We start from the raw sequence: 16,559 nt of genomic DNA on the forward strand, positions 1-16,559 counted from the left end.
AAATACTGTGACATAGTGAGACATATATTTTTTTCATAAGTCAAATTTACAGTTGTTTGAATTAAATAAATGATGATTTATGGAAGTATTGAGCATGACATCAATAAAGACCTTTTTGTAAAAATTTCTTTTGTATATCTGCATGTTTGTAGTTGATTTGGTAAAGCAAAAACCAACCAAGATACATCCCAGTCCCTTTCTCTTTAAGGAATGCAGGTGGTCTCTGACATCTTTTCAGGAGGAGGTTTACAGGGTCAGGAGAAAGGTAGATTAGAAAAGTAATTTGGCATTAGGTGACTCAGGTTGGACAGGCCACATCCTCTCTTGGAGTAAACCAAAGTTAATGGAAGTATTTTATTAGAAATACCATGTTCCACCAGTGCTTAATCTTGCCCTTTCTACAGTAAATTGTACAGTGCTGTAGCAGTGCATGTGAAAGTGTTTTCCCAGTTGCTTCTGCCAAATAGCTCCATCTGAAGCTATTTTCTAGAATTAGGGATGTTCCTGGTTTACCATGGCCAGCCACCATTTCAGTATTTGTTACTTCTCTAGAGGCTCTTTCATGTCTTTATAGTTCATTAGTGTTATTTGCTTGAAGTCTAGCCTGTGTTAAAATTTCTGTGAACAATATTCCCCCACTCCAGAACAGTCTTTCCAGTTCCAATACATGAGATATAGAAAGATCAGCATAAAATACCTGAATACACTGCCAGAGAGGAAAAAAACATGTAAAGATTAACTTAGAGTAGAAGTAGAAATATAAGTAGAAAAACATCCCCTTTTGTAAGTACCAGGATCTCTGGTGATGAGCATTGCTTTAGATTGTGTCCAGAAAAAAATGTTATTTCAAAAGAAAATTGTATACTAGCAGACATGACCTCTGAGTGGTGATAATGACATAGCTGAGAGCTGTGCAGCCCATGAGCCTGAAGGAACCCACTCAGAGTGAGGAACCCTTGACCCTTTCCCTTCATCTGAATAGTGATTTAAAAGCTGCAGGGTGCTTTAGCTTTTTTCCCTGATCAAATTTATGACTATTTTCTGTTGGAAAGCAATTCCATTGCCATCTGCAGTATTAGCCAGATGGTTTAGTGTGTAAATCCACTTTCATTATTGATACACTGAATGTTTCTGGAGAGAATCACAAAAATCCACTTTTGGCCAAGACTAACTCTGAAATTACCTTGTCATGACATAGGCAGCATAAGAAATCCTGCTTCACCATTGTATGTTTAACTGAATGCTGTTTAAATCTGAAATAGATTTCAATTGATGGTACTTTTATGATCTTTAAGGGTTCTTACTGCTGCTTTATATTCCAGTCAGGGGTGGATATTATGCCTTAGAAACAGTTTAGGAAATGAAGGGACTGTTCAGAAAGCCGAACCAACAAAACCAGGCTGTCTCCAGGCTTTTTTTTTTTTTTTTTTCTGTGTGGGAGACATTTATCACTACCTCAAATGTGCATATTTTTCATTGCTTCTAAGTGAATATTAATCTTCTGGATTTCCCCTTTCCAGAGCAGTCTTTAGTTACTTCCCATGCAGAAACAGGAATTTCCTTGGGTCAGGTTTCAGGGTGTTTGTATTTCTGCATGGACTATAAGAGGGCAGTCACAAAGCAGGGCAAGGGCTCACCACGTTTTGCTGCAGGAGACAGCACAGGGAAACTGGATTTACTTGAAGGTGTACTTCTCAACCTTCTTCATCATGAAGACATTTTGCTTGTAAGTATTAGCACAGTTTGTTTTCCTTATCTTGGAAATTTTTGAAGTTTTGTAATAGCTTTCATCACAATGATTTGAGGCATTTTATTTGCGTTTTGACTGAAATGTCTCATTGCATTTCAAAAGGTTTGAAGCAATCAAATCCCTTAATGCCTGGCATACAAAAATCTGAGAGGGTATAATCATGGAATTGGCATTTTGAATTAACATAACCTGTTTACAATGTTGCTTTCTGTTGAAAAGACAATTAGATGTAACAATTAATTTTTTTCCCAAAAGGCAGAGTGAGATAGCACAACTAATCTCACATTTGTCTTCCCACATGCAAATCTTGACTTTTGCTGACATCCAGAAGAGACTTTTATCCTGTCAGAGACTCTTGGAATATTGTTCTGTAGTAATTGCAGCATTTGCCAGTTGAGGTGACTGTCAGTCACATTGAACAGAGCAGTACATTACCTTTCATTGCAACCCCAGGTGTGTGCCCCTACTATTGACTTTGTGTACAGTCATTTTTAATTTTGGAAATTGCTTTTTTGTCCTTTTATTTTTCTGCTAGGCAACAGATGAAAATTCTAGAAGCAAATTTTCTAAGTTTATCATGGCATTTGTACAACAAATCTTTCTTCCCAAAAGGCAAAAATGGGAAAAGTTTCTCTGAAAAAAACTCAAAAAAAATACAAACAAAAATGTACAGAAACCACAGATGAACCTAAGCTTGCAGTGGTTCATTCCCGTTTATAGCCTGGAGCAGGAGGAATGAAAGTCTATAGTTTTAGTTGTGTTTTAGGGGTAAAATTCCATGTATAACCCACCCATTCCTGACCACCCTACTCCTGCCTGGACCATGTTTACTTCTGGCACCATGGAGTAAATCACGGAAGAAAGAGAAACAAAGGAAAGCCCTTAAATCTCTCTCTGCATCCAGGGTTCTCAGTAACCAGAGAACAGCACTTGTAATCCTTCAGATTTTCCCAGGAGAGGCTCTGTGACTTCAGGTGGCACAAGAGGGTCTGTGCAACCTCCTTGTAGGTACAGCAGCCTCCAGCCAAGATCTGATTTTGCAGGGAATGAGAGTTGTGAGGTAAGGCAAAGGGGAACTTTTAAAAAGGCATTGTATTAATATGATAAACTTGCAAATTATTAAAATTGCCATAGTATTATAATTGTATTATAAACATGTATTTGAAACTCTTTAGGCCAAGTTATGCCAGTTTTATACAGGACTGATCCTACTGGCAAAGCAGTGTCAGTAACATACATGGAGGCAGTATTCCTAGGTTAAATGTGTTGTGACTAGTGCAAAAGGAAGGGACAAGTGAAGTTCTCTTGGCAGCCCTCATCACTTCTAGGCAAATTGTCTTTTTGGCCTACGAAAGTAAATTATATTTGTTATTTGTAATTTTGTGATTGTATTATAAAATAACAAATGTAGCATATACTGTGTAATTTAATAGGATATAAATTATTTATAAATACATTTAAATTAATAGTTATTATGGCTGTTTTATGTATTTTGATCATCAGCATGAAAATTAACTGTTGTAACTGTAAGATTTTTGTTATTTTGTCAACAGCAATTGTGTGTGCAGTGAAATGCTGCTCAGCAGCAAGCAAACTGAAAGGAATTAGCTTCAACATTTTTGCTCTTTTTGTTATCTGGGTAGAAGAAACAATTAGGATGGCTTCTACAAGTAAAAGAAATTCTGCAGGTACAAAATTTCTTATACTAAAATTTGTCAGTAGTAAAGTTGTGAGATGATCTATCCTTACTTGACTGACTGCCATCTATAAATTTCTGTAGGGGTGCATTTCATATCAGTAATTATGAAGCTAAAGAAGACCAGACCCCTAAAGTTAAATAAGATCAGTTAAATAAGACAGCAGCTCATGGTATCTTCTGAACCCCTACATTTTCACTACCATTACTTTGCACTTTGGGCCAGCTGTCAGCATTAACATAAGGGAAGCAGGGCCTGACTCTATATTTTATAGCTTTGATTTATGTTTATCTTATGGCCATTTAAGCACAGAAACCCAGTGCTAAGCAACAACTGCCAGTTCAAAGAGGTCTTTTTAAAGAGATTATCTGGCAGCAAGTTAAGTAATGGTTCTGTTCATTTCTCTTTGATTAGTGAGAATTCAAACTACATTTTGCCCTGAAGGTGGAGTCTGCAAGGACGGATTCCTCATCAAATCACCACCTCCTCAACTTTTCAGCTCACAGGTATACTAGCTCAGATTAGTCATACTTCAGCAATCCCTCATATCTGCTATCCTGAATTTTAATGAGAGACAAATTGCTTTCTCTTTGGCAGAATTCCTGGAAAAGGCGTCTTTTTGTCCTGTCCAAATCCAGCACAGGGAATTACATCCTGAAGTATCTAAAAGGCCAACACGTGAAAGGCTCCATAGCTGTTGATCAGTATGTAGCTCAAATGCATCATCTTTTTTATTTTAAGTCATGTATCAGCACTCTTCAATGGCCACTGATTGTACAAGCACTTGTTCCTGACTGAACAAGTCAGGATTGGGTTCTTGATTCAAACCCAATTAACTCCACAGAAGAGTCCCTTGGGATTTGTCAGCTTTGGGTGCAACTATGATATATATAGAAGTGGAAATCCTGAATAGCTTTATTATAATTTACTTTTGTGTGAGTCATGTTGTGATGTATTTCCCAGTGAGATACCTGGTTTGGCTCCAGGATCCCACGGGCTGAGTTCCTGCAGTAGAGCACGTTTTACCTCCTGTGAGGGCAGTGCCATGCTTTCATTCCCATGTGAATAAGGACAGGCAGTGCCACTCTCAGCTGTGGCACACACCCTTTCCCAGCTTGCAGCTTCACAAAGTGCTTTGCAGGTTTGTGCAGAGGTCTCCTGACTTCTCATAACCCTTTGGGGGTTGTTCACAACCTCTTATTCTGCCAAGAAATTGCCCTGCTTGGCTCATTTGGGTTGGTCATTTCCTTCCTGTCAGCACATGCCTCCTGCAGCAAGACTGAGCATCCCTGCCTTTGGACTGGCACCCTTCACCAGGCCATGGGTGGTATGAGATATGTGCAAGGGAAGCAGAAGATGTAATGCAAAATGTAAACATTTTCCTGTCAGATCTAGGGGTTAATACTGCAACCACCTGGAGTATTGTTAGGCAAGGAGATCACTCACCACATTGCTGTTGTGTTTCTTCCATTAAAAGGATTTACATTGTGAAGCTTTCAAAAATATTGCAGCTTGCTCAGTGGTCTGTGGTTACATTATTACCATAATTATTGTTGTTATTACTTTTATTAATTTGGCTTCTTGGAAGTTAATGGAAGTAGTGCTTCAAGTGCTTCAAGTACCCATTAAGAGTACTTCTGTTCCTCTTCCCCTCCATTAAAATACTATTAATACACAATTAGTTTCAAATCAAATCTATTGTTTTATAGCGGTTAAAAAACTTCCACAATAAATTTTTCTTACTTGTTTCTTTTCAAGATTCTGAATTAAACAAAAATCCCCTTTTTCCAGATATGAGGATCCATAATCTGGGCACTTTGGAAAAGTTATATATAATATATATTTTTATATATTTATATATAAATATTATATAATATATATCACTGTCAAGGCATGGCGGGAATGAATAGACTTGACTCAGAAGGCTGTGAAAGTAGACTCTGGTGTATTCAAAATACACTGCTCTTTTATACAGAGCTTCGTAAAACCCAAATCCATTGGTTCTGAAGTGAAAACAACCCACATCATTGGTGCAAAGTGCTTGATGCACAGTGATAGAACTTAACTATAAACAATGTGAAAAACAAGAGAGATAAAGAATTATTTACATTCTTTCCCAGCTCTTTCCCAGGCTTTTAGGCTTTTTGCCTGGCTAGAAACTCTCAGTTTCTTTCTTTGACTGAATCTGAGACCCACATATATATATATATATATATATATATATATATATATATATATATATATATATATGTTTTGTTTTTTTTTTTTTGTTTGTTTTTTTTTTTTTTTTGGGCCTGGAGATTTTCTTCATTTAAAGACAACCTCTTTTGAATGTGTGCATTTATTTTCTTGAGCAACTTTTTCTGTGGAAAAATATTTAAGTCTTCCCTTGCAGATCTCATCATATGCTGTGCACAGAGTAAAGTATGGACATGCACGTGTGTGTCTATTGTATGTAACTGTGTAGAGTTATACAGGATGTTTCATGTGGTTATCTTCACAGAATCATAAGTATTCAAGTTGGCATAAGTAATGCTGAAATTATGGAAACGGTGAGGAAGATGTTTAAGTGCCTTCCTGAGCAGGTGATGTCCATCAGCACTGGAAACAGGCGTTACTACCTCATTGGGGACAGCAGGTGGGCATAGCACCATGTGCAAAAGCAGTGACAGTGCTGTTACACTAATGCAGCACTAAGCTGTGCCCCAGGGAAGGGTCCTGCTCCTTCACAGCCCTTCTGTGTCTCAGCTACTGATGGCACAGCTCTGGGATGAGGTGATTCAGCTGCCTGATCCAATGGAAAACAGCTTGTTTTTCTATGGCATTGCCTCCCCTTGCTCATGGCTGGGTAAAGTTTTTGCTGCTTCCCATCATCTCCTCTTGAATTTCCCAGTCATGAGCATGTCAGGGGACTTCTTGTGTTGTTGCAGAAGAGCAGCTGATGTGTGAAATCCTGATGAGAAGAAAAACACATACCTGAGTGCTACTTGAGCGTGGCACCCAACACCTTCCCCTGGCGTGTGGCTCTCACAGCTCACACTCAATGGGAAGCATTCCAGAATTAATCCAACTAAATCCATTGCAAGCATGAAAAACAGCTTCAACAGTCCTTTCATGGCGTGTTTCTCATCCTGATGGCCCAAATGCATTCCCAAGCTCTCTGAGCCAGACTTTGCCATCTGGCTGTGACCACACAAGCACTCTTTCCTGAAAGGCAGGTGCAGGGTTTTACCTTGATCTCAGGAATTTTTGTTTTGGGCCCCATAGAAAGAAGTAGATAGGTAAAAGAAGTGCCCTTGTGTGTTACCTGTCAGTAAGTTTTCACTCCTCTTGTTCCACCTTCAGGCAGGAAATAGACGACTGGGTCACTCTGATATCTTCAGTCTGCAGGGAGGACAAAAGTGGATGCTGCCCTCAGGTGACATGTTACTGTACCTTATCTTAGAAAAAAATAAGCCATTTCTTTTTTTCATTACAAAACTGTGCAAAAGAATTTTCCTGATCTTTACCTTGCCAGTTGCCTCTGACTTTGGTTATTCAGAAATTCATTTTCATGTAAATCCTGTACCCTGGCTTTATACATCAAGCAGGCATTGCATGGTCTGTCTGCACTGGGATTGATTTTACATTGAAGAAATCTCTTTGAAGAGTAAACTATATGGAAATGAGGAGAAGATTGATATTATGCTGCAATGAACCACACCTGTGATGCATCAGAGTGAAAACTTGTGTGTTATACTTGGTGCATTTTGGATATATTAACATGTTGTTTTACATCAGTCTGTCAATGTTGTAAATCAGCTGGAAGCCGTGGTAGTTCAAGCTCAGGCCCAAGTTTCTGCACTTTGTCAGGTAGCCAGGCCCACCAGTTTAGACTCAGCACTAAGTACTCACATCCTGTACCTCCAGACTGCTCAAAATGCAAGCAGGGCAAATTTATGTCTGCCTGAAAAATGCCATGCAGACAATGCCTCTGAGCCACTAGAAATAAAATTTGCTCAAGTGATTTGTGTCAGTACATTTTAGCCCACACCCAGCAGGTGCCTATTTTCTTATACTGCTTTTCCCTTATTTCTAGAACCAAGATCTTCCAAATCCAGAAGTCAGAAGCCGGACTTCCTCTTTGCCACTCTTCCTGAGTTCTGTAGATATGACCAGCCTTCCTGACAGGCAAAGCTACCAGAAGGTAAACAAATTAATAATGTCCTTATTAATGAGTCTGTGCCTAGGCATGACTGTGACATTTCTGTTGCAGTTTTTTTTTTCCTATCAAAAATTGTTCACAGTTTCTGCAGTGGGTACCTGGGTGGTCTGTTCTGATGGGGTTCCTGAGTAGGATCTGGATGGTAACACCAGAGTCCCCACAAGGGAAATACTTTTGAGCCAAGTCTGAATGTAATAAAGGCAATGAGAAACAATACTCATTGGTTGTCTCAACTGACTGGCAAATTTTAGTGAACATTAAGTAAACTCTTGAAGATTTGCTTTGACATGCCTTGGCAGAGGCATGTGATGATTGTTTTGGCAGCTCCTAGCCACATTCCTCCTTATTTGTGATTGTGCTTTTATTTCTCTCTCTCTTTTTAGGCTGCAAATCTTAGAAGAGAGTTCGATCCAATTCCTCTTCTCTTACTGACTTTCCCCTCAATATTTAAATAGAAGGGAGGGAAAGCATTGCTGCTGTCCCACAGCAATTGCAGTCCAGTGTCAGGGTGAAATAGCATCCAAGGAATTGCTGAGTTTCTGTAGTCACAAAATTTTGTGCAACTGGCCAGGCAAAAGGAAGCTCAATGTGGGTCAAGCACCTCCAGTGTATCTTTATGAGAAGTCAACTTTTTTCCTTTGTATACAGGAGAATGGCTTCTCAGAAGACAAGAACAGGCCTTATTCAGATCCTGGCACCCATCAGGCTCAGTGTGACTCACCAAGAGGAGTTTTTCCAAGCCTGGTGAGCAGAACAAATCAAACATCTCTTGCCTTCACATCTGCAGAAGTGAATATTGGATTTTATCTCACCTGGGTATCTGTGACTATAGATTATCCACCTACTTTCCTAGCACATCAAGTTGATTTACACCATGAAAGCTTCCTGAGTATTTAATCTGTTTTCTTGTTTACCACTGAAAATGATCTTCTAAAACCTGCTTGAAATTCCTGTGTTCAGGGGTTTTGGAGTCAGAGCCTCAGAGTTTCTGTGCAGCAACTGCAACTTGTGGCAGCTCTCACAGACTTGATGAAGAAAGTTCTGCATTTGCACTGGCTGAGGGTTTGTCCCTCCCTGCACATGTCTCAGCTGTGCCACAGTTGTTCCTAAATGCTTTATTTCTTCAGCCTTTGCCAGTAGCAATCGAGTCAATATAACTAAATTACAGAACAAGAGCTTGTTAAATTGGGGCACATCTTAGAACTGACCTTCTGTCAGCATTAATATGTCTTCAAGTAACTTTACTTCCATATCCAGTGGGAGCGATTTGGAAAGATAAAAAGATGAATGTTATCTTGTATTAGTGGCTAAGTGTTCTGACCTGTGTTCCCTGAACTAGTGCCTGCAGCAGCTTTGCTCTGCCATGGATTGCTGCCTTTGCAGCAGAGTCAAGAGGAGACAAGGCACAACCAAGGCTCTACCACACCACTCTGCAGCTTAAACCCATCTTTATTGACAATTTATGCATTGAACTCTGACCTGGAGAGGACGAGATACAGGGCAAAGAATCTGTTCTACTATCACAGCTAACAGGGTGGTAAATCACACACTGCAATCACCATCCTTGTATATAGGCTGACAGCAAGTATGAGATAATACAGCTAAATTTAGTGGAAAGGAGTGAATAGTTGAAACTACATTGCAATGCCATGGGCAGTCAGCATAGCTCAGCTGATGCACAGTACTTTATAAAGTTGCAGTGATCCAATTGTGAGCCTGAGCTCTAAAATGCACTGAGTTAACCCTTGGTCTGATTTTAACCAGTCCTGCTCTGGGTGTATGTCAAGAATTTCTTTGTGTTTCTTTCTTGTACATACCTTTTCTGTCTTATTTTTCAATTTTTCTCATACTTACAATGCCTCAGAGAGCAGGTATTATATGCAGCTGTTCAGGCTAGGACAGGCTGACCATGAAGGTTAGAAGATAAAGAACTTGGATTTTAACTTTTTAGCCTGAAGCAGAGGGAATAGCACAGAGCTCATGTTTCTGTTTTGGCATGTGTGAAAATAAATAACCTTGCTGTATAGAGAACAAAAAACAATATTTGTCCATTGGATAAAATATTTGTCTTGCCTCATAAGTTTAACATTTGCTAACATCTCCAGACCTATTCTCTGCTCAGTGACATACAGCCAACTGACATCCTAACTAATCCCTTGTCTTTACTTCCTTTTAGCAGTGTGAGTCCCCATTTCAAGCTTCTGATGTGTTTTGGTTTTTATTGGTGGTTCCCTCATCCAGGCCCAGATCTTGAAAACTCTTTGTTAAGTAGTTGTCACTAATGCAAACAGGATTCTCCATGTCAGTGAGTTTAGTCATGCTGGCAGGGACCCTGCAGGCATCTGGGGACCTGGCTCCTTTTCAAGCCACCTTTTGGAGCTACCAAACCTCATCTGACTCAGGAACTCAGTATCAGCTATTTTGATAACAGCTTTCAACATCTGAAATACATCAAAATTGGGAGCCCTGCCCTGCATCACCCTATGCTGTGCATTGCTGTATTTCAGGCAGCAAGGCACCCTTGGGATCTGTTACACACCTGATTTTTTCAAAGAGGGATTCCTCTCTCTAAGGGCAACACGTCATTTTAATTAAGGAACTTTTAGGTAACAATGACTCAGTTGTTCTCCAGGTCTCATTTCCATCTTTTCCTACAGCCAAATTTTCTTCAGGGTCTGCTTTCTCCCCAGTGTAAATCCATATTATGGTTCCACAGACACTTGAAGTTTGTCCTGCCTCTCATGGCATGGGTTGATTTTAATACCATCTATGCCAATAAGGGAAAAAAAATACAATAATCATCCTTAATTAAAGTTCATTGGCATTTTTTTCTTGTTACATGTAAGAAAGTAAATAGTTTAATTTACTTTACCTTGAAAACAGTAATATATTTATGGCATATTTAGCAATTATTCAAATGTTCACCATGGAAATTAAGGATGTAAATGCAGAGATAAAAAACAGTTACATCACAAACATGGCTCAGAGAATTGAACTGGGAGGCAGCTAAATACAAATTACCATATTCTTCACTATAGTGAACTCAACAGAGAGACATAAATATAAATAATTTCTCTTTGTGACTTGAAAAGGTAAACTTGGTGGAGGGATTAATTTCTCCTTGGCTTACCAAATTGCTTCAAATTTAATGTTTCAGGTATTTATGAAAGCAGAATATCACTCAGGACACAAAGGATTCTATGTCAGAGCTCCAGCCTTCTGCAGTGTCTTTTCGTTAACAGAGAAGTATGAGATAACAAATTTCTCATTAGTCAGGGAAATCCCAAATTCATTCTTTATTTGATAGCAGTTAAAGGATGCTTTGAAAGGACAAATTTATCCCAATTCACCCCTGGATTTCCTACAGATTTTCTTCTTAATGTAAGGACTTCAGGACTGATTGCAAAAAGAAAATCTTTTCCCACACAAAAGACCCTAAATTCAAGCAGATTCATACACAAAGTGTTTAAAACACTTGATTTTTAAACAAAATAACACGTTGTGATCATAAAATCAATTGCAACAGCCTGGTTACCACTAATCCATCTGTGAGAGATACTAATACCAGTGGCTGTTTTTTCCTGTGTGCATTGAATTTCAAAAATACAGGCAGGAGCACAGATATAGAAACCTTGTTTCTAAAATAGGCTGGCTCTGAGCATATCTCACTTCAAGGAGAAATGTATCTTACCATGTTTTCTGTGGATATTTGCTGATTCTGTTACTTCTCCACAAAAAGGAAAAATGTATGTTAATCTGTATAACTGAGCCTGTTAAATACAAATCCATTCTTTCAGCAGGATAAAATTCTGGGAAGAAGTGAGGAAAACCTGCTGCTGTCAGATCCAGAGGAAAACATCAAAAAGGACGAAGAAGATTATTACCAAACTCCCAGCAGTGTTTTAGCTAAGGTAGTTTATCAGCTGGGAGTTCTGCTGGTCTGTTAACAGCTCCAAGGACACAGGAGACATTTAATGAGCCAAAGAGGAACTGGTAGGAGGAACCACTTGTACCTTGGGAAAGGAATGCATTGATAAAGCAATAGGTAATAGAGTTTATATTCATACAAGAAAAAAAAAAAAACAAAACACTAGACTTTTTCAAAGGATCTTCCTGGTGTAAAGTGGCATTTTGAGAAAAATATTGCTGAATTTATTGAAATTCCCCAAACTGACTGTTTCATTGTTAATGACTTTTTTCCTGTTGTATAATGGGGTAGTGTTGGTTTTTTTTTTTTTTTCTGAAATTGGAAGCTTCATTTGGAGAATGTAACAGTACATTAGTTTTATGTATTTTGAAATGTAATTCTGTTGAAACACCAGTAAGCTGCATAAAAGCAGTACTTTTAAAACACTGCAGTAGATTTTGGCATCTACATTTCACTGTGAAACAAGGCAGCAGGAGAAGTCATGCTGTTAATTTTATACAAATTTTGACACACAATTTGGGAGGCTAATTTCAGGAGAAGATAAGTGGTCAGGAGAAGTGGTCAGTTTTCTGCAGAAGTCACAGACTGCACATCTGACTGAAGGACACTAACAATGGTGATGTGGTCATATAATCTAAGTGCTCTAAGTCAAGCACACCCAAAGAACAAGTCTTCTTTTTAGCCTGCTTGAATTAAAAGACAACTGTTTTTTTTTTGTTTTGTTTTGTTTTGTTTTTTTTTTTTTTGGTTTTTTCTTTTTTTTGGTGGTAGTACTTCAGTACTGGTCATGTCCCAGTAATAGTTCCAGCATTAACTTTTAAGTTTCAAGCACCTTTCTAGCTCCCAGTTTCTGGGAATTGTCTGATTTGAGGAAACCCAGGCTATGTTAGCCAATATGTTTAAACAGCATGAGCACTGAACAAAATAAAGAAATTAATGGGGATTTCTTCTGTAGGCAGGGCAATCACATTAATGCCTTGTATTGCTGTGTTTCTGACAGTGCACTACTGAAGTATTAAAGCCTGACCCTACAGCTGAGTCTGATGTCCCTGAGCAAGAGAAGCCAGTGCAGAACAGCCCAGTAAAGGAGAACATTTATATGTCAATGAAATCACTGTAAGTAATAACTTCATTAAGGTTTTGGAAATTAAATGTTGCACAGCAGTAGAGATAGAGCTGACATCTCTGGTATTTGCATAACAAGATCTAGAGGCTGCATCTTGTTTGAAGGAGTTCTTGTTGGGTCTTAGTTCACAAAGTTCAGCATTCATGAGAACACTGGAGTCAAATTCAAGCTCATAAATATGAAATTTAAGCTCACACTGCAGACTCCTGCACTTACACAGGCTCTGACTATACAATGCAGCACCCTTTGGTGACTCATTTATTTCTGGGTTTTCATGACAACAGCTCACCACTTTACTGAATCACTGCAGCCAAACTCCGACAGCCTTTCAGACAGGTGCTCTCCAAAGCAGGCAGCATTATCTAGAGGTTAAAAGAGAAAGGTAGAGATGGGGCATTAGCTCCCAGCTTTTCCATTAAGAAGTTGTGTGGGTTAGGACACATCCTCCCTTTCATTCTGCCATGCAGAGAACAGCTCTGTTGCTGTGTGTGTTGAAGGTACTGTGTTTGCCACGTCACAAAGAAGGACCTGAACTTTGTGTCACAGTTTCAGGGCCACAAGGAAACTTTACAACCTCCACAGTATAGCAGTGAATACTCAACAAAATTGTGCCTGCAGGGTAAACCCCTCCTGAGCCAGAGGGGTGGTCAGTAGCTGAGAGCTGTCTATCAGAGCTGATAGCTCTCCCCACATGGGGAGAGGCAACTGGAAATGCAGACCCACTAACCAGACAATCTCCATAGATTAATTCAAGCTTGTCTGTGTCTTTGGGACCCCCCCAGAGGGAATAACTATAAAAACCTCACAAGGTTATGCCATCTGAGTTAAAATGTACCAAGAGCAGCTTTTGCTACTAACCCCAAAAGTCTTGTTTGGGGCACAATGGGGAGTCAGCTCCAGGCAATGTAAGGCTTATCAAATAAAACTAAAATGAGTTGAAGTAGTTCTGAGTTATCACATCTCCTAAGGGGCAGCTTTACATCCCTGCAGAACCCAGTACAGCCAAGGCCAACAATTTGTACTCAGTTTCTTTGTCAAGGCATGCTGTTAGCTGAAATGTTTCCAGGCTTAATAAATAGTTTTTGCATACTGAAAACGTTTATTTTGAGATTTATGGTCCATTTTTAGAAGGGCTGTTTATTTTACTTAGGTTTTATTTCATCCACTGGATATTCTACAAGAACTTATTATTCTTTGCTTTATTGAGGGCTGCTTGATCCAGCTTCAATCACAGCAAGAGTGCCTGGAATTGTCAAACCCCTTAATTTTTTATCATCATTCCTCTTTAGTAAGCTGCTGGATGGGACGTGCCAGCTCATGTGCAGACATGATGGGCTCCCATCCCCTCCCAAATGCCAGAACAGCAGTGCATGTCCAAGAGACTTGGAAACAGACAAAGGCACAAAACTCCCAGAAAGCAGCACCAGCCTGCAGCCAACCCTCCAGAGAAGGCAAAACTCATTACCCCTCTCAGTGGTTCACTTGTCTATACTGCTCAGGTAAGTGTCTTCTCCAGCTGGTTGCAAAGAAGACAGACATGTTCATGGGTTTCATCTTGCCAAGCCTGTCAGCATTCCAGAGGCACTTTAGTCATGCTTTTAGTAACAGCATTTAGTTTTAGGGAGTCTGCAAGGAGCAGGGAGTTGGACTCAATAATCCTTAGGAGTCCCTTCCAATTTAGGCTGTTCTGTGATTCTGTGGTCTCTGATGTTTTTCTCTCACAGTCAAGTTACAGATGAGATGCAGCTGCAGAAATTGGATATTTTCGTACCCCTGGCTGATATTAACAATTACCTAAAACTTACTGAAGCAGCAGGACGAATATGGTAAGTCTGGATGTCTTGTGGCCGTGTCTGTGAGATGGGAACAAGTGACAGGCACAGAAGTGTTCAACTGCAGACACCCACGTGCAGTGTTGGCAGGGCAGGGGCAGTGCATGCTGGCACTTCAGTGATTTCTTCTGCTCTCTCCGATTCTTTGTGACCTTGAATTTGTATTTCAAATGCTGTTGTAAAGGCCTCCAAAGAATCCAGCATGCTGTGTAATAATTAGTGATGGTTTCAACCAGAACTATATCAAAAAATTACAGTCATTGAACATGTGTGTCATTTCCAGAGGGCAACCCTATAAATGCAACTGACTGCACATCCTGTGTGTTTCCTTTCTTGTCTGCCCTCCACAGCATTTCACAGTGGGCTGGTCCTCTCAGGCTGGGGTGTTTGTTTAACCATGGAGACCATGTGGTGGCTGTGAATGATCTGCAGCCCCAGGGTGTGGAGGAGGCTTTCTTCTTCATCAGCAGGTCCACGAGAAAGGAGGTAAGCTTGACTAACCTTGACTGAAATGGATCGAGCCAAATCATAAAGCAGTTCCCTTTTCTGCATTTCAAGAGGCTCAATTCAAACCAGTTTACTCTGGTCTAGATTTGACATGATGCACTCCAGCATCAAGTACCTCCTCAGCATCATTCCCATGTGGTGTCCTGTATTTCTGAGCTGTGTGGGGAACACAAGGTCAGCACTGCAGAGTTTAAAAAAGAGTTTGAGCAGCACCAAGAGATGTTACTGGGCAACCATAAACTAGAGTTACTTGAAGTTTTTTTGCCTAATGCATATAAATTGCAAGTTTTGGGAAATAAACCATTGCCTCCAGTGGATGTTTATAGTGGTTTGGGTACTGAGGGCAGAGCCCTGGACTCCTATGTCCTATTGCTTATCAAGCACTACACATCTCCTTGTGTGAGACTGTATTTTTTGAAGAATGTGGGACATTTCTGAGATGTTCTTTAACCCAACTGTGATCCATTTCCAAACACATTCATATTTGAATTTTGCTGAGAAGGTTGGGGTCATGAGATGTTATTGCCATCTAAAGAAAGGAAAGCCAGTCTCAGCAAGTAAAAAAATATTCATCTATCTTAATGGAGAATTTTTATTTAGCTAGTTCAAATACAAGTCAGATAATTGCACAAATATTGACCAAATATAACAAGCTATAAAAATGTCCCTTTTTTCTTTTTAAGGTGAAACTTACTGTATGTAGGATTCCACATTCAGATATCTTCCATGCTAAAGGCTGCTCATGTTCCTGAAAAAAAAAACCTCAATGATTAGGTAAGTGCCAAAACTCAAAGGAAAAGATCAGAGAGGAGAAGGTGATATATTGTATGTAGAGATAATCATCTCATTGAGCAGCTGGACATCTTTTGTTGCTAAAGTACAAAGAATGGAGAATGCAGATTTCGTTTTATGGCCTCATCACTTATTTTGTGGTGTGAATGGCATGTACTTGGCTTATATTTCTTGTTGCCATGTATTTCTGTTACAGGGAAGAAAATGAGGGTCAGATAATTTATGTGACCTTTTCACCGTGCATATTTTTCATTTCAGCAGAAAATACTGGTTTGTGCCTCTGCTCACCTCTTTACACTGAGTTACAATGGTTTATTAGTGAACTCCTAATCACTTAGAGGTGGGCAAACAACCAGCATTTGGACTAAAGCTGTGTTTTCCCTGGGTTCCCCTTAGCTACAGAAAGGCCCAAGTGAGCTAAGAGCTGCAGTGTTGGAGGCAAGGCTGGTGTATAAAATGTCCTGTAGTGATTCAGTGGGGTCTCCTTTTGTGTTATCTCCTCTTATGATGCAGCCACAAAAACACATCCAAGGGATAACAGGAAGAAGAGCTGGCTGGAGAAAGAATGTGTCTGGAGCACCTTTGGGTTCATTGACAGCCAAGATAAGCCCCAAGTGAAAAAGGAATGAATGGATTTGGGAGAGAGAAGGGCTGGCCTGTTCTGTGAAAGGGCTCCTGGTAAAGACAGCTGGGAAAACCACAGAGAGGAATGATGTACCTGAA

The 16,559-nt window shown here is 39.7% G+C and overlaps 1 protein-coding gene across 1 annotated transcript; it reads left to right on the forward strand.

Moving 5' to 3' along the window:
- Positions 1-1,518: 1,518 nt before the first annotated feature.
- PLEKHS1 (pleckstrin homology domain containing S1) lies at positions 1,519-15,796 on the forward strand. The gene is made up of 14 exons (XM_077784487.1): positions 1,519-1,726; positions 3,304-3,438; positions 3,862-3,953; positions 4,045-4,151; positions 5,951-6,085; positions 6,793-6,865; positions 7,526-7,633; positions 8,300-8,395; positions 11,452-11,562; positions 12,580-12,695; positions 13,995-14,204; positions 14,430-14,531; positions 14,888-15,023; positions 15,728-15,796. Exons 2-14 carry the CDS (start codon positions 3,408-3,410, stop codon positions 15,794-15,796), a joined length of 1,386 nt encoding a protein of 461 aa, XP_077640613.1. The 5' UTR covers positions 1,519-1,726; positions 3,304-3,407.
- The last annotated feature ends 763 nt before the right edge of the window (positions 15,797-16,559 follow it).

This window comes from Lonchura striata, chromosome 7, assembly GCF_046129695.1.
Source record: "Lonchura striata isolate bLonStr1 chromosome 7, bLonStr1.mat, whole genome shotgun sequence".
In the NCBI taxonomy this organism is placed as follows: Eukaryota; Metazoa; Chordata; class Aves; order Passeriformes; family Estrildidae; genus Lonchura; species Lonchura striata.

Excerpts from the sequence above, each read along its gene's own strand:
- PLEKHS1 (XM_077784487.1), top strand. The coding sequence starts at position 3,408 with ATGGCTTCTACAAGTAAAAGAAATTCTGCAG. Across the intron at positions 7,634-8,299 it reads ACAGGCAAAGCTACCAGAAG|GAGAATGGCTTCTCAGAAGA; the intron begins GTAAACAAATTA and ends CTTTGTATACAG. Across the intron at positions 12,696-13,994 it reads TATATGTCAATGAAATCACT|TAAGCTGCTGGATGGGACGT; the intron begins GTAAGTAATAAC and ends ATTCCTCTTTAG.